This window comes from Ranitomeya imitator, chromosome 5 (genome assembly GCF_032444005.1).
Source record: "Ranitomeya imitator isolate aRanImi1 chromosome 5, aRanImi1.pri, whole genome shotgun sequence".
Classification (NCBI taxonomy): Eukaryota; Metazoa; Chordata; class Amphibia; order Anura; family Dendrobatidae; genus Ranitomeya; species Ranitomeya imitator.
The window spans coordinates 351,664,625-351,688,518 of record NC_091286.1 but is presented as its reverse complement, the minus strand read 5'-3'; the positions used below and the strand labels follow the sequence as shown (position 1 = coordinate 351,688,518).

The following is a 23,894-nucleotide window of genomic DNA, read 5'->3' as shown; positions in this document are numbered from 1 at the left end:
GAAACTGCCCCTCAACCAAGCACAACCGCAGATTTGAGAACTGGAACTTTGGCCCACATGGCGGATTATGCCTTACGTATCCTCAAAAGGGACACACGCATAACTAAAATGATGAACGATGACGATTACTGGTTGGCCTGCCTCCTTGATCCTCGCTATAAAGGCAAATTGCAAAATATAATGCCACATGAGAACTTGGAACTAATATTAGCAACCAAACAATCAACTCTTGTTGACCGTTTGCTTCTGGCATTCCCTGCACACAGCGCCCGTGATCGTTCTCACACGAGCTGCAGGGGCCAGCAGACCAGAGGAGTTAGAGGGGCAGAAATAAGAAGTGGCGTTGGCCAGAGGGGTTTTCTGACCAGGTTGTGGAGTGATTTTGCTATGACCGCAGACAGGACAGGTACTGCAGCATCAATTCAAAGTGACAGGAGACAACATTTGTCCAGTATGGTTACAAACTATTTTTCATCCCTTATCGATGTTCTCCCTCAACCGTCATTCCCATTTGATTACTGGGCATCAAAATTAGACACCTGGCCAGAATTGGCAGAATATGCATTGCAGGAGCTTGCTTGCCCGGCAGCTAGTGTCCTATCAGAAAGAGTATTCAGTGCTGCAGGTTCAATACTAACAGAAAAAAGGACTCGTCTGGCTACCTAAAATGTAGATGATCTAACCTTCATTAAAATGAACCACAACTGGATTTCGAAATCTTTTGCCCCACCTTGCCCGGCTGACACCTAGCTTTCCTATGAAAAGGTCTTGCCTGTGGACTATTCTGAATGCCTTTTCCAATCTCGTAATTTTCTGCACCTGATTGTCCAGCATACGACATGTTTACACCTCACTAAATGGCCAAACTCCCCACACGGGGCCGTGGTATCGACACTTGGCGACAGCACCCGTGAGAGTGCTGTTTGTCTGAAGAGGTGGGTGTGCCCGCTTTTGGTCGACGGCACTGCCACTGGGTCCCTCCTAGTACAATAAAGTGTCTCTGGCGGTGGTGGTGCGCACCCAACGTCAGACACACCGTTGTAATATGAGGGGCCCTGGGCCTGTACCGCCGGCCACAAGACAGTTCCCCCCCCCCAGCTCAAACAGTGCTCTACCACTTGCAAAATTATCTCACAGCTCCACCAATGTTTAGTCTATGCGCTGACATCCTTCAATGCCTGCCACTGACAATACCATTGTATTGACATTTTTGTTATGTTAGGCCTTCGAAGCCTGTCTGCGGTCACTCCTTCCACTAGGCCTCCACTGACCACACCACTGCTGCCCGTGTACCCCTGGAACCAATTTAAAATTGTCTACAGCCATGTGTTATTATTTTAGGTCTTCGATGCCTGTCTGCGGTCACTCCTTACAATATGCCTCCACTGACCACACCACTGCTGCCCGTGTACCCCTGGAACCAATTTAAAATTGCCTACAGCCAGCCCAATTTTTTTATTTTAGGCCTTCGATGCCTGTCTGCGGTCCGTTCTTTCTACTACTACTACACTGACCAGGCCACTGCTGCCCGTGTACCCCTGGAACCAATTTAAAATTGCCTACAGCCATGTGTTATTATTTTAGGCCTTCGATGCCTGTCTGCGGTCACTCCTTCCACTAGGCCTCCACTGACCACACCACTGCTGCCCGTGTACCCCTGGAACCAATTTAAAATTGCCTACAGCCAGCCCAATTTTTTTATTTTAGGCCTTCGATGCCTGTCTGCGATCACTCCTTCCACTAGGCCTCCACTGACCACACCACTGCTGCCCGTGTACCCCTGGAACCAATTTAAAATTGCCTACAGCCAGCCCAATTTTTTTATTTTAGGCCTTCGATGCCTGTCTGCGGTCACTCCTTCCACTAGGCCTCCACTGACCACACCACTGCTGCCCGTGTACCCCTGGAACCAATTTAAAATTGCCTACAGCCATGTGTTATTATTTTAGGCCTTCGATGCCTGTCTGCGGTCACTCCTTACAATATGCCTCCACTGACCACACCACTGCTGCCCGTGTACCCCTGGAACCAATTTAAAATTGCCTACAGCCAGCCCAATTTTTTTATTTTAGGCCTTCGATGCCTGTCTGCGGTCACTCCTTCCACTAGGCCTCCACTGACCACACCACTGCTGCCCGTGTACCCCTGGAACCAATTTAAAATTGCCTACAGCCATGTGTTATTATTTTAGGCCTTCGATGCCTGTCTGCGGTCACTCCTTACAATATGCCTCCACTGACCACACCACTGCTGCCCGTGTACCCCTGGAACCAATTTAAAATTGCCTACAGCCAGCCCAATTTTTTTATTTTAGGCCTTCGATGCCTGTCTGCGGTCACTCCTTCCACTAGGCCTCCACTGACCACACCACTGCTGCCCTTGTACCCCTGGAACCAATTTAAAATTGCCTACAGCCATGTGTTATTATTTTAGGCCTTCGATGCCTGTCTGCGGTCACTCCTTCCACTAGGCCTCCACTGACCACACCACTGCTGCCCGTGTACCCCTGGAACCAATTTAAAATTGCCTACAGCCAGCCCAATTTTTTTATTTTAGGCCTTCGATGCCTGTCTGCGGTCACTCCTTCCACTAGGCCTCCACTGACCACACCACTGCTGCCCGTGTACCCCTGGAACCAATTTAAAATTGCCTACAGCCATGTGTTATTATTTTAGGCCTTCGATGCCTGTCTGCGGTCACTCCTTACAATATGCCTCCACTGACCACACCACTGCTGCCCGTGTACCCCTGGAACCAATTTAAAATTGCCTACAGCCAGCCCAATTTTTTTATTTTAGGCCTTCGATGCCTGTCTGCGGTCCGTTCTTTCTACTACTACTACTACACTGACCAGGCCACTGCTGCCCGTGTACCCCTGGAACCAATTTAAAATTGCCTACAGCCATGTGTTATTATTTTAGGCCTTCGATGCCTGTCTGCGGTCACTCCTTCCACTAGGCCTCCACTGACCACACCACTGCTGCCCGTGTACCCCTAGAACCTATTTATAATTGCATAGAGCATCCTTTTTTTAATAGTAGGCGTACAAAGTCTGTCTGCGGTTCACTATTGAAATTGTCCTCCACTGCCCAGAGCACTGCAGCTTGTGTACCCCTGTAACTTTTTTCTGCTGCAGTGAGCCACATTTTTGGTTTGAGTCCTACTACCTGTGTCTGTCTGCGCCACTCAATTCAGCTGTGTTCCTTTGAAAAAAGCTGAGCGTCAATAGTCTTGTTTTCAGCCTCTAGGAATTTTAAAACTGCATTGGGTGTACAACTTTGGTAGGGCCTACTAACGGTGTCTGCCTCCCCAAGGTGTTCCCCAGGTTTCCTCTCCATTGCTTCAATCTTCATGCTCTCGTTTAGTAGTTGTTGGAAACTACGCTGCATTAGGCCTACAAATTGGGTATGGGGTGTAGAGAGATGGTGTGTTCCACTCCAAGGTGTTCTCCAGGTTGCCTTTCCTGAGCTTCAATCTTCATGCTCTCGTTTAGTAGTTGTTGGAAACTACGCTGCATTAGGCCTACAAATTGGGTATGGGGTGTAGAGAGATGGTGTGTTCCACTCCAAGGTGTTCTCCAGGATGCCTTTCCTGAGCTTCAATCTTCATGCTCTCGTTTAGTAGTTGTTGGAAACTACGCTGCATTAGGCCTACAAATTGGGTATGGGGTGTAGAGAGATGGTGTGTTCCACTCCAAGGTGTTCTCCAGGTTGCCTTTCCTGAGCTTCGATCTTCATGCTCTCGTTTAGTAGTTGTTGGAAACTACGCTGCATTAGGCCTACAAATTGGGTATGGGGTGTAGAGAGATGGTGTGTTCCACTCCAAGGTGTTCCCCAGGTTTCGTCCACATTGCTTCGGTCTTCCGACTCTCGTTTAGTAGTTGTAGAAAACTACACTGCATTAGGCCTACAAATTGGGTATGGGGTGTAGAGAGACGGTGTGTTACACTCCAAGGTGTTCCCCAGGTTTCGTCCACATTGCTTCGATCTTCCGACTCTCGTTTAGTAGTTGTTGAAAACTACACTGCATTAGGCCTACAAATTGGGTATGGGGTGTAGAGAGATGGTGTGTTCCACTCCAAGGTGTTCTCCAGGTTGCCTTTCCTGAACTTCTATCTTCAGGCTCTCATTAAATTGTAGTTAAATGGAACAACTGCATTTGGCGTACTAGTTGGTTTGGGGCCTACTATCGGTGTCTGCCACTCCTTGCTGTTCTCCTCAACTGAACAAAGCTGGGCCGCCTGTTTACTACGGTTGCCAATTTTGAACTGCATGTCGACTACTTACTGATTTGGGCCTACTCTCTGTGTCAGCCTCTCATTCCAGTTGTCCTCCACTGCAATGCCCCCTGGTTAGTCCTGTGTTACCAATTTTGAACTGCATTTAGCCCACTTTATTCTTTGGGCCTATATCTGTGTTTCCTCCTCATCCTGCCCATTGCCCAGCCAGTGATAGATGAGTCTGCTGGTACATTGACCATAACGCAAAATTCCCCGTGCACGCTACACAGCAAGATTGTGACCCTGCTGAAAGTCAGGTTCCTCTTCCCGCATACCATACCACCTTACACGGGGACAAAGAGGAAGGTGCAGATGAAAGTGCAGGTTCCTTCATCAGGTGGGGGGAGGAATACTAGTTGGCGACGTCACTGGCACAGGGCCTCTCATAGTGCGCAAAAGTGTTGCTGCCGGTGGGAGGTGCCCCCGCCGTGCAAACACACCGCTGTACTTTGAGGGGCCCTGTGCCAATGCCAACGAGTGGGCCCCCCCTGCTTGCTCAGGATCACAGCACTTGCAAAGTTTAAAATACTTACCTCTCCCTGCTCCACTGCCGTGACGTGGTCCAGATTTACTGGGCCCACTAATTACTTGAACCAGCCCTACCCCCCACAACTTTAGCCAAATGACCCCCAATTTCAAATGCCTTCCAATTATTATAAGGTAAATTACGATTGACAAGCTTCTTTAACAAGAATGGATGTTTTTGCCATTAAAATGGGCAGTGTAGGTGTTTTCCTGGCCTCCACTCACTGCCGACTATGCTCCCCCATTGACTTGCATTGGGTTTCGTGTTTCGGGCGATACCCGACTTTTCGCGATAATCGGCCGATTCCACTCGACTCGACTTCTAAGATAGTCGGGTTTCGCGAAACACGGCTCGACTCTAAAAAGGTCAAGGTCGCTCAACCCTAATGGCCACTCGTTTTTCTTTACTTAGCTGCTTTTTTCTTGCCATAATGCAAATTCTAACAGTCTATTCAGTAGGACTATCAGCTGTGTATCCACCAGACTTCTGCACAACACAACTGATGGTCCCAACACCATTTATGAGGCAAGAAATTCCACTTATTAAACCGGACAGGGCACACCTGTGAAGTGAAAACCATTCCCGGTGACTACCTCTTGAAGCTCATCAAGAGAATGCCAAGAGTGTGCAAAGCTGTCATCAAAGCAAAAGGTGGCTACTTTGAAGAGCCTAGAGTATAAGACATATTTTCAGTTGTTTCACACTTTTTTGTTAAGTATATAATTCCACATGTGTTAATTCATAGTTTTGATGCCTTCAGTGTGAATTTACAATTTTCATAGTCATGAAAATACAGAAAAATCTTTAAATGAGAAGGTGTGTCCAAACTTTTGGTCTGTGCTGTATATACTATATATAGGAGGAGATGACATACAGGTATATACTATATAGGGATGAGGCATTAAATAAATACAGAAAATTAAATAAATTCTGTAAAAAGCAAATCAAGGCAGCAAAGATTGGGACAGAGAGACTCATTGCCAGAGAGTAAAAATAATCCCAAAATATTCTTTAACTACGTAAATAGTAAGAAACTATAAAATGATAGTGTTGGCCCCCTTAAAAATAGTCTGAGTGAAATGGTGGATGAGGATGAGGAAAAAGCCAATATGCTAATTGACTTTTTTTCATCAGTATTTACACAAGAAAATCCCATAGCAGACAAAATGACTAGTGATAAAAATTCCCCATTAAATGTCACCTGCTTAACCCAGCAGGAAGTACGTCGGCGTCTAAAAATCACTAAAATAAATAAATGTCCGGGCCCGGATGGGATACACGCCCTGAGTTCTGCAGGAATTAAGTACAGTCATTGATAGACCATTATTTTTCATCTTTAAAGACTCCATAATAACAGGGTCTGTACCACAGGACTGGCGTATAGCAAATGTGGTGCCAATATTCATAAAGGGGACAAAAACTGAACTCGGAAATTATAGGCCAGTAAGCTTAACCTCTACTGTGGGTAAAATCCTGGAGGGCATTCTAAGGGATGCTATACTGGAGTATCTGAAGAGGAATAACCTCTCAGCACGGGTTTACTAGGGACCGTTCATGTCAGACTAATCTGATCAGCTTCTATGAAGAGTTAAGTTCCGGACTGGACTAAGGGAACCCAGTGGACGTAGTGAATATGGACTTTTCAAAAGCTTTTGATACGGTGCCACACAAAAGGTTGATACATAAAATGAGAATAATGGGGATAGGGGAAAATATGTGCAAGTGGGTTAAGAGCTGGCTCAGGGATAGGAAACAAAGGGTGGTTATTAATGGAGCACACTCGGACTGGGTAGCGGTTAGCAGTGTGGTACCACAGGGGTCAGTATTGGGCCCTCTTCGTTTTAACATATTTATTAATGACCTTGTAGGGTGCATTCAGAGCAGAATTTCAATATTTGCAGATGACGCTAAACTCTGCAGGGTAATCAATACAGAGGAGGACAATTTTATATTACAGGATGATTTATGTAAACTAGAAGCTTGGGCTGATAAATGGCAAATGATCTTTAATGGCGATAAATGTAACGTCATGCACTTGGGGAGAAGTAATAAGATGTATAATTATGTGCTTAATTCTAAAACTCTGGGCAACACCGTCAATGAAAAAGACCTGGGTGTATGGGTGGATGACAAACTTATGTTCGGTGGCCAGTGTCAGGCAGCTGCTACAAAGGCAAATAAAATAATGAGATGCGTTAAAAGAGGCATAGATGCTCATGAGGAGAACATAATTTTACCTCTATACAAGTCACTAGTTCGACCACACTTAGAATACTGTGCACAGTTCTGGTCTCCGGTGTATGAGAAAGACATAGCTGAACTGGAGCGGGTGCAGAGAAGAGCGATCAAGGTTATTAGAGGACTGGGGGGTCTGCAATACCAAGATTGGTTATTACACTTGAGGTTATTTAGTTTGGAAAAACGAAGACTAAGGGCTGATCTTATATTAATGTATAAATATATGAGGGGACAGTACAAAGACCTTTCTGATGATCTTTTTAATCACAGACCTGAGACAGGGACAAGGGGGGCATCCTCTACGTCTGGAGGAAAGAAGGTTTAGGCACAATAATAGACGCGGGTTCTTTACTGTAAGAGCAGTGAGACTATGGAACTCTCTGCCGTATGATGTTGTAATGAGTGGTTCATTACTTAAATTTAAGAGGGGATTGGATACCTTTCTTAAAAAGTATAATGTTGCATGGTATATATACTAGATTCCTTGATAGGGCGTTTATCCAGGGAACTAGTCTGATTGCCGTATGTGGAGTCGGCAAGGAATTTTTTTCCCCAAAGTGGAGCTTACTATTTGTCACATGGTTTTTTTTGCCTTCCTCTGGATCAACATGTTAGGGCAGGTTAGGTTAGGCTATGGGTTGAACTAGATGGACTTATAGTCTTCCTTCAACCTTAATAACCATGTTACTATATACAAGAGGAGATGACATACAGGTACAGTTATATGAACTGTTGGACACAGTAATGTTTCTGCCTTGAAATGAGGTTTATTGTACTAACAGAAAATGTGCAATCTGCATTCAAACAAAATTTGACAGGTGTATAAGTATGGGCACCCCACCAGAAAAGTGACATTAATATTTAGTAGATCCTCCTTTTGCAAAAATAACAGCCTCTAGTCGCTTCCTGTAGCTTTTAATGAGTTCCTGGATGAAGGTATGTTTGACCATTCCTCTTTACAAAACAATTCCAGTTCAATTAAGTTTGATGGTCGCCGAGCATGGACATGCATGCCCTCTTCAAACGATCCCACAGATGTTCAATGATATTCAGGTCTGGGGACTGGGATGACCATTCCAGAACAGTGTAATTGTTCCTCTGCATGAATGCCTGAGTAGATTTGGAGTGGTGTTTTGGATCATTGTCTTGCTGAAAGATCCATCCCCTGCGTAACTTTAACTTTGTCACTGATTCATGAACATTGTCAAGAATTTGCTGATACTGAGAGGAATCCATGCGTCCATCAACTTTAACAAGATTCCCGGTGCCGGCATTGGCCACACAGCCTTAAAGCATGATGGAACCTCCACCATATTTTTCTGTGGGTAGCAAGTGTTTTTCTTGGAATGCTGTGTTTTTTGGCCGCCATGCATAACGCCTTTTTGTATGACCAAACAACTCAATCTTGGTTTCATCAGTCCACAGGACCTTCTTCCAAAAAGAAATTGGCTTCTCCAAATGTGCTTTTGCATACCTCAGCCGACTCTGTTTGTGGGGTGCTTGCAGAAACGGCTTCTTTCGCATCACTCTCCCATACAGCTTCTCCTTATGCAAAGTGCGTTGTATAGTTGACCGATGCACAGTGACACCATCTGCAGCAAGTTGATGCTGCAGCTCTCTGGAGGTGGTCTGAGGATTGTCCTTGACTGATCTCACCATTCTTCTTCTCTGCCTTTCTGATGTCTTTCTTGGCCTGCCACTTCTGGCCTTAACAAGAACTGTACCTGTGTTCTTCCATTTCCTTACTATGTTCCTCACAGTGGAAATTGACAGGTTAAATCTCTGAGACAGCTTTTTGTATCCTTCCCCTGAACAACTATGTGAAATAATCTTTGTTTTCAGATCATTTGACAGTTGTTTTGAGGAGCCCATGATGCCACTCTTCAGAGGAGATTCAAACAACTTGCAAGTGGCCACTTTAAGTAGCTTTTCTCATGATTGCATACACCTGGCTATGAAGTTCAAAGCTCAATGAGGTTAGAAAACCAAAAAAGTGCTTTAGTAAGTCAGTAAAAAGTAGGTAGGAGTATTTAAAACAAGAAAATGATAAGGGTGCCCATACTTATGCACCTGTCAAATTTTGTTTGAATGCAGATTGCACATTTTCTGTTAGTACAATAAACCTCATTTCAAGGCAGAAACATTACTGTGTCCAACAGTTATTAGATATATGAAACTGAAATAGCTGTTGCAAAAAAAACAATTTTTATAAAACATTAAGCTTAAGATTAATAGGGGTGCCCAAACTTTTTCATATAACTATATATATAATTGTCTAAGGGGTACTTCCGTCTTTCTGTCCTCAACTTCCGTAACGGAAATCCCGCGTTGCTGATTGGTCTCGGCAGCTGCCTGTCATGGCTGCCACGACGAATCAGCGATGGGCACAGTCCGATTAGTCCCTCCACTACAGTCACCGTGCTCGCTCCATACTCCCCGCAGTCAGTGTCCCCGGCGCTCCGCTCCATGCTCCCCGCAGCCAGTGTCCCCGCCGCCCGCTCCATACTCCCCGCAGTCAGTGTCCCCGGCGCTCCGCTCCATATACTCCCCGCTCCATGCTCCCCGCAGTCAGTGTTCCCAGCGCTCCGCTCCATGCTCCCCGCAGTCAGTGTCCCCGCCGCCCACTCCATACTCCCCGCAGTCAGCGTCCCCGCCGCCTGCTCCATACTCCCCGCAGTCAGTGTCCCCGCTCCATGCTACCCACAGTCAGTGTCCCCGGCGCTCCGCTCCATACTCTCCGCTCCATGCTCCCCGTAGTCAGTGCCCGCTCCATAATCCCCTCCAGTCACCGCTCACACAGGGTTCATGGCAGCGGTAACGGACGCACTCCGTATCCGCTGCTATTAACCCTGTGTGACCAAGTTTTACTATTGATGCTGCCTATCGGGCCACCATCTAGTACTATATAAAAGAGGAGATGACACATAGGTATATAGAGGAGGAGATGACATACAGCAGGTATCTACTATATAATTGGCTAGGGGTCACTTCCGTCTGTCCTTCTGTCTGTCTGTCACGGCTTTTCATTGGTCGCGGCCTCTGTCATGGAAATCAAAGTCGCTGATTAGTGGTCGCGGCAAAACAGCCACGACCAATCAGCGACGGGCACAGTCCGGAAGAAAATGGCCGCTCCTTACTCCCCGCAGTCAGTGCCCAGCGCCCGCATACTCCCCTCCAGTCACCACTCACACAGGGTTAATGCTGGCAGTAACGGACCGCGTTATGCCGCGAGTAACGCACTCCGTAACCGCTGCTATTAACCCTGTGTGTCCCCAACTTTTTACTATTGATGCTGCCTATGCGGCATCAATAGTAAAAAAAATGTAATGTTAAAAATAATAAAAAAACAAAAAACCTGCTATTCTCACCCTCCGTAGTCTGCTGAGCCACTCGCCCCTGCCTCCATCTTCCGTTCCCGGCGATGCATTGCAAAATTACTCAGAAAACTTAGCGGTCTCGCGAGACCGCTAAGTCATCCGGGTAATTTCGCAATGCATCCTGGGAACGGAAGATGGCGGCAGCCGCACACGTATTGCCGGAGCTTCGGTGGATCCTAGGGGGTGAGTATATAACTATTTTTTATTTTAATTATTTTATTTTAACAGGGATATGGTGCCCACACTTCTGTATACTACGTGGGCTGTGTTAGATACCGCGTGGCTGCCATTTACTACATAGGCAGTGTTATATACTATGTGGGCTGTGTTATGTACTGCGTGGGCTGTGCTATATATTACGTGGGGAGTGTTATATACTACGTGGGCTATGTTCTATACTTCGTGCTCTGTACTACGTGGCCAGTGTTATATACTACGTGGCTGCTATATACTGCATTGGCTGTGCTATATATTACGTGGCCAGTGTTATATACTGTGTGGCCAGTGTTATATACTGCGTCGCCTGTGTTATATACTGCGTGGCTGCTATATACTGCGTGGGCTGTGTTATATAGTACGTGGCTATGTTATATACTACGTGGCTCTGCTATATACTATGTGGCTGACCAATATACTACATACCTGTACAATACACTACGTGGCTATGTTATATACTATGTGGCTGTGTTATATACTACGTAGCTCTGCTATATACTACGTACGCTGTGTTATATACTACGTAGCTATGTTATATACTACGTCACTGTGCAATATAGTATGTAGCCTGTGCTATATACTACCTACATATTCTAGAATACCCGATACGTTAGAATCGGGTCACCATCTAGTATACTATATACAGGGGAGATGACATACAGGTATATACAATATACAGGAGGAGATGACATACAGCAGGTATATACTATTTACAGGGGAGCTAACATACAGGTATATACTATATACAGGGGAGATGACATATAGGTATATATATATATATACAGGAGATGACATACAGGTGTATACTATATATAAGGGAGATGACAAACATGTATATACTGAGGGGAAAATGAGAGGTGTGAGGTGAAAGTGAAAAGGTGTGAGTGCAAAATGAGAGGAGTGAGGGAAAATAGTGGAGTGATCGGAAAATGACAGATGTGAGGTCGAAATGACCAGTGTTAGGGGGGAATGAGAGGAGTGAGGGGGAAAATGAGAGGTGTGAGCGAGAAAATGAGAGAAGTGAGGGGGAAAATGAAAGATGTGAGAGGGAAAATGAGAGGCGTGATGGTAAAATAAGAGACGTGAGGTGCTATAACTAACCACAGAAATTTACTATGCCCAGGCAACGCCGGGCTCTTCAGCTAGTTAGGAAATAGAAACCGTTGTTCCCGCCTCTTAGGCTGGGTTCACACAGTGTTTTCTCCTACAGTGATTGGCTTTGTCCTTGCTTGCGTCCAAACTCCCCACAAAACGAGTTTCGGGTGTATGCTCAGACAGCGGTCAGAGTAAAAAAAAAAAAAAAAAACTTTTTTTTTCGTTTTGTGATTTTTTTTTAACCTATATTAAAAAATTATATATATATATATTATATATATACATACATACATACATATATTAAAAGCTGGTATCTGCCGAGGTCCGGGACACTGCAGGTCCGAAAAAGTCGCTGCCGTCCAGGAGGTTGGTGGTATGCGGTCTCATGCAGAAGACCTCTTTGCTATAAAGTCTCATGCTGACATGCAGCCCTGGGTCTGCGCAAGCTGTGACATGCTGGATTGGTGTGGCTGGGGTCGAGCGTGCCGGAGACATGGCCGCCTGGGTCTGCGCACACGCAGAGTGCACAAGTGATGTATTTGGCGCCCTGATGACGAAGCGCAGCGGTAAAATGCCGGGTCTGAGCATGCGCAGGGCTCGCCTGACAGCTCCCTGCACAAACGTGCCGAGGAGAATGTCTGACCCGAAAAAGGATTTGGAAGACAAGTGCTGGATGCTTGGCTGTGGTGGTCGCTCGTATTACAGTTATGACCACCAGTATGCAGATAGCTTTTCTCTTTTGCTTAGCATGGATATGCAGGAAGAACAGCAGCGTGGCAGGAGCAGCAGCAGCCATACAAGTGGCAGTAGGACCAGCCAGAAGACCAGGGAATGTCGTGAGTCCACCGCCTTCAGGTGAGAAAGATCATACGAGCTGCTCCAGCCTCCATCTCCGGTACCCTAGACTAAACAGCAGAGTGATGAGTGGTTTTCGTGAAAGTTTATCACGTTAAATAGGACCCCTTCTCTCTGTATTCTTACTGAGGAAGGAAGTGTAGCGCCAAGCTTAAAATTAAGGAATGCGTTCTGGGCTGGGATAACTTGCCCAGCACATAACCTGAAGAAGCTCTGCACAGATTGCATTCAGAAGACTCTCTGAAGAAACCCTCAACTTTGCCATGGATTTAAAATCTGTAAGTAGGACAGAAGTTAAGGACTTTATTAGATCACTCATTCAACAGGAAAGAGGGAAAAAAAAGAGAAAAAGAATTAAACTGAAGGCAGCAGATTCAGACAATTCTGTAATATCTGAAGATAGAGATGACTGATTTCTCTTCTCCCTCCTCCTCTGATATTGATACAGGTGGTAGACCGTGTTTTCCTGTATAAGGCACTGGTAAGGTGGTCAAAGCCTTTAGGGCCACCATGGGTATATTAGAGTATCGAACCCCTAGACCGATCCAGGACATTATGTTCAAAAGTTTGGAACAAAAGAAAAGGCACACATTTACTGTTAATGCGAAAATCAAGATGCTCATAAATAGGGAATGGAAAAAAAAAAGGAAACGAAAAGTCCACTGGCTCGTCATCCAAGGGGAAGTATCCATTTGATAAGAATTGGCCAACTGGGATAAGACCCCCTAAGATACATGTGGCAGTGACCAAATCATCCAAGAAATCTACCTTGCCTTTTGAAGATTTGGGCACTCTTAAAGACTCTCTTGCTAAGTAAGCGGATGTATATCTGAAGTAGACAAGAGAGTCTTAGGCAGGGGCATTAAAACCAGCAGTCTCTGCAACCTGTAGGGTCAGATCGATGATGTTTTGGTTGCGACAATTAGAAGATAAGATTAAGAGCAATGTTCCTAGGGATAAGATCCTGGCCAATCTCCTGTTAATGCAGGGAGCAGCTGCCTTTCTCTCGGACACCTTGGCAGACTCAGTAAGGTTGGCAGCCAGGTCAGCAGGCCTTTCACATGCCGCCTGTAGAGCGTTATGGCTCAAGCACTGGCCGGGGGACGTTCATTCCAAGGACTAGCTTTGCTCAATTACATGTGAAGGAGAATTTCTCTTTATAAGAGCTTTAGATGATATACTGGACAAAGCGAGAGATAAGAAAAAAAGATTTCCCAGCATATCTATGCCAGAATATAGGAAGTCCTTTCGTAGAAGAAGATACAAATGTACTAGACCCCTAGAGATCAAGGAATATGGAAGGATAGCAAACCGGAAAATAGAGGTTTCATGTTTGGAGGGCCTTCCACAGAGCCAAGAAGGTCTTCACAGTGACGGGGTTCCCCAGGTAGGAGGGAGGCTGTCCTACTTCCTTCCTGCCTGGGAAAAAATATCCAGTGCCTGGATCCTTGGAATAATACAGTCAGGATTGAGGCTGGAATCGAGGTCTGTTCCCCTACACACTTTCTGAATATCATCTCCCAGGGGTTCCAGAGAACAGTTAGCTCTGGAGACTAAAGTCTTGAACCTGGTGGAGATGCAAGTCCTGATGGCAGTGCCAGTGGAGGAGTAAGGGAAGGGATTTACCCCCCCCCCCCCCCCCTATTTCTAATAGAAAAATTAGATGGCACCTTCAGGACCTTAGTGAACCTGAGGGGGGTTGAACAAACTTCAAATCTACAGGCACTTCAAAATGGAGTCTATAAAATTGGCCATAATGATGCTGTTACCAGGGTGCTACATGAGCATACTAGACCTGAAGGACATCTATCCTATCCCAATCCATGTGGAAGATTAGAAGTTTTTGAGGGTAGCCTTGCTTGTAAACAAACAGGTCAAACACTTCCAGGCCAGAACTCTAGCCTTTGACCTGTCCATGGCTCCGAGGGTATTTACTAAAATTATACTAGAAGTAACAGTGCATCTCCGAGAACAGAATACCCTAATGATTTCCTACTTAGACAATTTTCTAGTGGTCGGCAGATCAACAGTGCATTGCCGGGGTAAACTGATGGAAGTTCCAGCCTGACTAGGTTGGGTTTACTTCTTACATTTATAAAAATCAAAATTAGAACCAGAGAGTTCAATCTTTCTTAGGTCATAACTTAAACTTGAGAGATGAGACCTGTCTACTTCTGGAAGAAAAGATCAAGATTAGACTCTGTGACACTCGCCAAGCCTACCGTGACTCTAAGGAGGTCAATATCACTACTAGGGTAGATGACTTTCTGTATTCCCGCAGTCCAATGGACCAAGATATTCTCCAGGTGATTGCAACAGGACATTCTAAATGGCGAAAAAAATATTCCACGGGCTGCTTAGAGGGAAAGGTAATCCTTTCCTCGGTAACTATGGATTCCACAGCATGGTGGCTGAAAATAGAAAATCTGTCACTAGGTGTCCCTTGGTGATATCAGATCAAGGATGCAAGAACAGCAGATGCAAGCTCGGATGGATGGGGAGCGCATGGATGGTGTGGTCCAAGGAACCTGGCTGAAAAATGAAAGAGAATATTTGCCAAAAATGAAAGAGCTGCTGGCAGTAAAGAATGCAATAGTGAAGTTCCCTTCCTTCCTGCAAGGTAATCCCGTTCATATCTTGTCTGACAGTCGGAGAACAGTAGCATACATCAACCATCAAGGGGGGCATGAGATCCCGCTTTCTGATGTTGGTGGCGGAGGAGATCTTTCAGATTGCGGAACCTCATTTGATACTAATAGCGTTGCTTATAAAGGGGAAGGTAAACAAAAGAGCAGATTTTCTGAGTCAGAACTAACTAAGACAAGGAAAATGGGAACTGAATCAATCAGTATTTCAGCAGATTGTGGATCATAGAATGTTAGAATTGGAAGGGACCTCCAGGGTCATCGTGTCCAACCCCCTGCTCAATGCAACATTCACTAAACCATCTCAGACAGATGTCTGTCCAACCTCTGTTTAAAGACATCCACTGAAGGAGAACTCGCCACCTCTCGTGGCAGCCTGTTTTACTCATTAATGACAATCACAGTCAAAAAGTTTTTTTCTAGCCTTTATTTGACTGCCTGGAGTTTGAGAGGGCATTATTGATTCAGAAAGGTTTTTCCCCGAACTTACTAAGTCTCTACTCTGCTTAAAAGAAGAAAAACGGTAATAACTAAGATATATGGAAAAACCTGGGAAGATTTTTGTCTAGTTCGGGGCAGACCTTGGAAGGTAGAATACCAATTAACGCAATATTAGAATTCCTCCAGAAGGGTATGGAAATGCGTCTATCTTAAGGTGCAGGTGTCGGCATTATGAGCCTTATATACCGACACTATAATCTAGTATCTGATAGGTGGATTGTTAGATTCATCAAGGCATGTAACAGATCCAGGCCAGTACCTGGGCCAAAAATACCTTCCTGGGACTTAAATCTGTCCCTGTAGGTGTTGACCAAGCCCCTCTTTGAACCATTGGAAGGATTGCCAGTCAGGACTCTCACCTTTAAAAACTGTGATATTGGTGAAATTGCTTGAGAGCAGGGAAATTGTTCTCTCCTACTCTTTTAGCGATCCTAAAAATGCAGAAGCATGGAGACTTCACACCCTGGTGAAGTCTGTGTTCATGCCTGAACAGTAGGTGTTTGGTACGGACCCCGAACTTTACTGTTCAGGGTTGCCAATCTCTACTACTGAGCATATACATAAAGTGCAGCCATAGATTCATCTGAACTAAATGCCGAAATCCTTAGATCAGGAATAGAACAGACATTTATAGGACATTTCATAGCTTTCCCAAATTCTTCTGAAAAAATATTCGGCACATACTGCATTTAAATACTGTACCCAATTTATTATTTTAGCAGTCTGTCCATTTTATTCTGATTCCACCAAAATGAACACCGAAACCACAGCCCTGCCCCAAGCAGTAGTTTTCCTCCACATATGGGGTATTGGTGTACTCAAGAGGGATTGCACAACAAATTATGTGGTCCATTTTCTCCTATTACCCTTTTATGGAAAAAATTACCATACATTTCTTTGTCCTTCCACATTGCATTAATTCCTGTAATACATAGTGCACACATAAAGTGATATATAAATACGACAATAGTAAGTAGAACTCAAAAATACTAATAACCACAATAGAAAAAGAGCTTAAGTACAAGATATGTGAAATTCATATAAATCTTTAGTGACCATTTTTTTAAAAAAGAAATTGCAACTAGAAAAAATACAAAATGCCAAATTAGAGGCCATAAAAAACCCAAGACAGTCTATGGAGCCCTTTAATTCATAAGCTCATAAGTAGAATCCTAATTAATTATTCATTATTTATTATTTTTTGTGTAATATATTAGTGAACCATTATTCATTTTTGAATTTGTATTCTTGTATTTTATTTATGTTTTATCACTTTTGTATTTTAATATATTTATATAAATATTTATATTTATTCATTAACTTGTTTTCATTCACATTGTAATTTATTCTTTTTCATATTCATGGTCTCACACTTCTTCATATCCAGTTTTCACTTTCTGTCCCCTTGGTTTCTTCTTTACCATTTTTCATCCACGTGCTTATTTTCTTTTTTATAATGCTCCAATACTTCTCCCCCTTATTTACTACATTAGTCTTTCAATTGAGGTTCTTGAACGCCTGCACGATGATTCTCTTGTGGGCGCTTCCGTAAGTGATCCATTTGGATGTCTGCGCATTTACTGTCGCATAGCGACGAGCCTGAGCTTGCGTTCCACCGGACCGCAAACGGAAGTGACCATTCCTATCAAGTCAGAGATTCATTGCGCATGCGCTGACTACGGACATATCCTGGTTTCATCATTCTGGCTGAAGTGATTGTACAACCCCTGGCAAAAATTATGGAATCACCGGCTTTGGAGGATGTTCATTCAGTTGTTTAATTTTGTAGAAAAAAAGCAGATTACAGACATGGCACAAAACTAAAGTCATTTCAAATGGTAACTTTCTGGCTTTAAGAAACACTAAAAAATCAAGAACAAAAAAATTTGTAGTCAGTATTTGGTACTTTTTTTTAACCAAGCATAGGGGACAAATTATGGAATCACTCAATTCTGAGGAAAAAATCATGCAATCATGAAAAACAAACAAAAAAACACTCCAAAACATCACTAGTATTTTGTTGCACCACCTCTGGCTTTTATTACAGCTTGCAGTCTCTGAGGCATGGACTTAATGAGTGTCAAACAGTACTCTTCATCAATCTGGCTCCAACTTTCTCTGATTGCTGTTGCCAGATCAGCTTTGCAGGTTGGAGCCTTGTCATGGACCATTTTCTTCAACTTCCACCAAAGATTTTCAATTGGATTTAGATCCGGACTATTTGCAGGCCATGACATTGACCTTATATGTCTATCTTCAAGGAATGTTTTCACAGTTTTTGCTCTATGGCAGGATGCATTATCATTTGAAAAATGATTTCATCATCCCCAAACATCCTTTCAATTGATGGGATAAGAAAAGTGTCCAAAATATCAACATAAACTTGTGCATTTATTGAAGATGTAATGACAGCCATCTCCTCAGTGCCTTTACCTGACATGCAGTCCCATATCATCAATGACTGTGGAAATTTGCATGTTCTCTTCAGGCAGTCATCTTTATAAATCTCATTGGATCGGCACCAAACAAAAGTTCCAGCATCCGCACCTTGCCCAATGCAGATTTGTGATTCATCACTGAATATGACTTTCATCCACTGTCCACGATTACTTTTCCTTAGCCCATTATAACCTTGTTTTTTCCTGTTTAGGTGGTAATGATGGCTTTCGTTTAGCTTTTCTGTATGTAAATCCCATTTCCTTTAGGCGGTTTCTTACAGTTCGGTCACAGTCGTTGACTCCAGTTCCCAGCCATTCGTTCATTTGTTTTGTTGTGCATTTCCTGTTTTGGAGACATATTGCTTTAAGTTTCTGGTCTTGACGCTTTGATGTCTTCCTTGGTCTACCAGTATGTTTGCCTTTAACAACCTTCCCATGTTGTTTGTATTTGGTCCAGATTTTAGACACAGCTGACTGTAAACAACCAACATCTTTTGCAACATTGCGTGATGATTTACCCTCTTTTAAGAGTTTGGTAATCCTCTCCTTTGTTTCAATTGACATCTCTCGTTTTGGAGTCATGATTCATGTCAGTCCACTTGGTGCAACAGCTCTCCACGGTGTTATCACTCCTTTTTAGATGCAGACTATCAAGCAGATCTAATTTGATGCAGGTATTATTTTTGGGTATGAAAATTTACAGGGTGATTCCATAATTTTTTCCTCAGAATTGAGTGATTCCATAATTTTTCCCCTATGCTTGGTTAGAAAAAATAACCATTACTATCACATTTTTTGTTCTTGATTTCTTTTAGTGTTTCTTAGGGCTCCTTCTCATTTGCGAGAAATACGTCCGAGTCTCGCAGGTTAAAACTCTCCTCTGCCACCGACACTCTGGAGCGGAACGTGCGGCCGCATAGCAATACATGGAGCTGCACGCTCCGCTCCATAGTGCCGGCGCCAGAGGAGAATTTTAACCTGCGAGACTCGGACGTATTTCTCGCAAATGAGAAGGAGCCCTTAAAGCCAGAAAGTTGCCATCTGAAATTACTTTAGTTTTGTGCCATGTCTGTGATCTGCTTTTTTTTCTACAAAATTAAACAACTAAATGAACATCCTCCAAGGCCAGTGATTCCATAATTTTTGCCAGGGGTTGTATACACGGGTTTCTATTATGTTATTGGTCACTCTGCCTTATATATGTGCTGAACCCCCTCCACAACACACGCCTCCTGAGGAAGTGACTATCACGAAACGTGCGTTGGGGCGACGGGAGCACCTGCATCAGACTGTACTCATACGTAAGTTTCCTATATTATGATTATGTGTGCACGTTATTGCTACAACACTTTTGGTTCTGAAAAAGCACTGGATATTATGTCTGTATTTTATATGCAGGCTTAAGCAACAGCATTTTATATATAAATATAGCACTTTATAAGATTACATACTTTTTGCATGCTCTTTAGCAGCATTTGTTTCTTTTCAAGCACTCTTTTAGCACTTTATATATGTTTATGCTAATTAGGATTCCACTTATGCACTTAAGATAAATTAAAAGGCTCCCTAGACTGTCTTGGGTTTTTTGCAGCCTCGGCATTTTGTATTTTTTCTAGTTGCAGTTTTCTTTAAAAAATGGTCAATAAAGATTTATATGAATTTTACATATCTTGTACTTAAGCTCTTTTTCTATTGGTTGTTAATAGTGGGTACATAGTAGTATATATTATCATAGAACTCGGTTTCTTTCTCCTCCAGACTAATCAGTCACTCAATATTTTCAATTCACAGGTTAAATCTATCTTCAGTGAAAACAGATTTTTACAATACAGACATTGATGACTGTTGCTGTTTGTTTCCTGCTGCTTGTCCCATTCTCTGGTTTTTATTTACACCCTGGAAGCAAGGATGTACCACATAGGCTACGTTCAGACTAGCGTTGCGCGCCGCTGCGTCGGCGACGCAACGCACGACGCACACAAAAACGCGGCAAAACGCACGCAAAAACGCTGCGTTTTGCAACGCGTGCGTCATTTTTTGCCGAAAATCGGACGCAAGAAAAATTCAACTTGCTGCGTTTTCTTGGTCCGACGCTAGCGGCAAAAAAGACGCAAGTGTTGCAAAACGCAACACACAAAAACGCATGCGTCCCCCATGTTAAACATAGGGGCGCATGAAGCGTGCGTCGCCGCTGCGTCGCCCGACACTAAGGCGACGCACACTAGCAGAACGCTAGTGTGAACGTAGCCATAGAGGCATCATTGCACTGGTCTGCTTTTGGTTGCTGCGGTCACATGCTAGTACGGCATCTGATTGGATTCTATCTCTTGATAAAAATTAAAAAAAGAGGACTGCCTGCAGTGCTGTCTTTTCAGTCAAATGTAATGGCAGCTGCAACAGAAGTTACTGATAGAACCTACTGATATAAATGTGACTATAGCCTTAGATAGATCTACACAACTGCAAATCAGTATCCAGCAAGGGTTGTTAGAATTGTATTATTACACGTAGGAATACGTCAAAATGTCGCCTTACACAGGTATGTTTCCACCTATCTGCTGGATAAATGGGATACACTGATAAGTAGGATCAGCATGCACCAGTCAACGACTGTGGAAGTCGCAGAACTGTCAGATGTATATTGCAACCTTCATAATTGTTTTAGTAACTGTTTCCACTTTTCATAAAGACACAAAATGGCATACCTACTGAACATATTTAGGCTAGGGTATGTTTTGTAGAGGTATAGTCTTCAGTATTTCCAGTGTTACGTTTTAATGTCTAAAGTTGTGGACCTATAAACTTGTTTTATTCTTTTGTTTTAGGTCTGTGTAGTATTTAAGGATTTTGAAACGCTGCAGAACGTTTGCAACATGCTTGTAGAAAAACTATCCAGTTCAGTTTGCATTTCTTCACCACAATTCTATCACTCTCCTGAGAACATGGAAACATTGAGGTATTTATTAATCTTATTATAATGACTGGACATGGAAATAAAATGATAATGTCATCCAGGGCTGCGTAGTGGGCAGAAAAACCATTTCAAAACATATCAGTTATGAATATTGGTTAATTGTTTAAAGGGGTTTCCAGTTTTGAAAAAATCCATTCCCCGGCTGCAGTCTGTTTTTAAAACGAACGGCTAGTCTGACCCTCACTGGGTCACGCGCTGAGTCTTCGTTGCTGCTCCACAAATCTTTTGTTGTCTGCATTGCTGATGCCATTTCAACAGCACTGCAGCCAATAACTAAGCTCTTATGTGTCCATATTCATTACCTTAATGAGTGGTACCACGTGACCGCTCAGCACAGGAGAGGACAGCTGCCGGCGCCACGACGACGGAGATGCAGCAACGGAGGAGGGTGAGTATAATGTCTGCTCCTCCATCCCCCTCCAGTGTTATGGACAATTGACTCGTGTATAAGCCGAGGGGGGCGTTTCGGTAAATAGTGCTTTTTATTAGCAAATTATTTTTGGATAACCAGTTGGTAAGAAAGTGTGTCAAAAAACAAACGAATGAGAGTCGTGCATGTCATCAGAACCACAATTGAGCAGGTGCCATCTTCATAGGATGTTCTTTTTAGGTAATAGTAGCACAAGACCAACCCGTTGTTACACATTTAACACAGAGAAAGTGAAATCTTAATACTCAAAACGCTCGTCGGGGGTCTTGTCATCCATTTTTTGACAGCCTGAGTTCCTCCACATAGGTAAGATGTACCCTTTCCAACCATACATTATTTATATCCACTTGGTCGGAGTTAAATATGTAACAATGGGTTGGTCTTGTGCTAGTCTTACCTAAAATTTAACCTGCTCATTTGTGGTTCTGATATCACTCATGGCTGTCATTCGCTTTACTGTCTTTTTTTTTTTATCAACTGTTTATCCAAAAACAATTTGCTAATAGAAATCACTATTTAAACCTTTATACTCCGCATACTCCTGTTTTGACGTGTGTGTAATATATATGTTACCATTTTTCATAAATCAATTTATTATTATTTATGACGGTGTTCGTGCTAGACAAATAAGAGTCGGGACCTTGGGTTTCCTACTCCTCAGCCTTGATGCACTTTATTGCTTGTCCATTGTTACTAGCATTAGAGAATGTAGTACAAAGTTACATTTCAACTGTCTAATTATGTTTTCAAGGAGGCAAGTATGTCTGAATGCAGTAAGTAATGCACGACGCAAAGCCCAGGAGGTTTGTCGACTTGTTGGCCAGTCACTTGGAAAGGCAATCCTCATCAAAGAAGAGGAAATGAAAGAATGGGAGGATCAAGCGGACTGTGCATCTTCTTCCATTCAACATAGAATAAAAGGTGCTACAGTTTACGCAATGTCAAAAGTATCTGCAACTTTTGAAATTAAGGGAAAAGAAAGAATTAAAAAGATCTGCTAAATATTTCATGTTACAGTGCACACTTTTTTCTGATTTACATCTATCATTGCTCTATTTTTATGATTAATTTATTTTCTAATTTTATATAATAAAATATATTAAGTTTGTCATTCCCACTTGACAAGTTTTATAAGCTTTCAAATTTAAGATTGCATCATAATGGTGTACAGTTTTTGTTTAAAGGGCTTGCCTGGACTAGATAAAGGTGACTATTATCTTTAAAGGGGTTTTCGCACAAATAAAAGTTATTATTCACTAGATCTTGGAATAATAATAACTTCTACAAATGGATTTGATTAAAACAAATGTCTCCGTGCTGAGATAAGATTAGAAATGTGCCCCTGCTGTGTACTGTGTAATGGCTGTGTCTGACCGTACAGGGACATGGTCTGATCATCCCAGAACAGTACTCGAACCCCATTCACTTGTATAGGGGAACCGAACATCCAGTGTTTGGCACGCTGTCATGTGCATGACAGCGCAGCAAACACTGCTTCTGATCGACGGTAAAATCATTGCCGCTGGGCAGATGGTGCCAAGATGTGACCATCCAGGCTTAGAACCACCGGTGAATAAGTTGCTGCAAGTGCAGCATCAGTGACTAGCAGTGAAATCATCAAGGTTACTGCCGGTCGCTGAGGCTGCACATTAGTGACCTCTGTGAGATCACCGCTAGTTCCAATTCTCCCGGTGAACTTGCCTCTGCACTGTGAGACTTTCTCACGGTGCTAGCGGGGTTCTCACAGCTGTTCAGCCCTGCTGGGAACGCTGCCTCAGTGATGCTGCGCATCAGCTCATTCACCAGTGGTTCTCAGCCTGGATATTCACTTCTTGAAAACGGTTTATCCCCCATACATGGATTACGGCGTGCGACAGAATGATGAACAGGTGAGGGATATTGTTGTTTTTTTATTTTTGTTTTATTACAGAAGACGAGGGCTTCAGCGTAATTAGGCGTTACTTTTTTATTTAAAAAAAAAAAAAACTAAAAGTGTTTTGTTTTATTTCAAATGAAAACTTTATTCTGGCTGTGTGTTTACTTACCATACAATAATACAAAGGTGGCATTAATCTTACAACTATGAATCCCATTTGCCACCGCTACAGAGCAAGTGGGAAGAGCCTGGCAAAGTGCCAGAATTGGAGTATTTTCTGGGTGGCTGCGGGCTGCTATTCTTACTCTGGCTGGGGGGAAGATGGGGGCCTGAAAGCCATGTCCTCTTACCAGCCCGAGAATACCAGCCCCCAGTAGTGAGTTTTGCCTGGCTGGTTGTCAAAAATTAAGGGGAACCAATGTCAGGTTTTTGTTTTTTTTTGAT

At 43.3% G+C, this 23,894-nt stretch overlaps 1 protein-coding gene across 1 annotated transcript in view; it reads left to right on the top strand.

The window, feature by feature from the left end:
* IRAK1BP1 (interleukin 1 receptor associated kinase 1 binding protein 1) overlaps positions 1 to 23,546 on the top strand; it is a 58,370-nt gene extending 34,824 nt beyond the window's left edge. The window contains exons 3-4 of the mRNA XM_069726466.1: positions 20,996 to 21,126; positions 22,326 to 23,546. Coding sequence (XP_069582567.1) covers positions 20,996 to 21,126; positions 22,326 to 22,575 — 381 coding nt within the window. The 3' untranslated portion in view covers positions 22,576 to 23,546. The remainder of the gene's footprint in view (positions 1 to 20,995; positions 21,127 to 22,325) is intronic.
* The last annotated feature ends 348 nt before the right edge of the window (positions 23,547 to 23,894 follow it).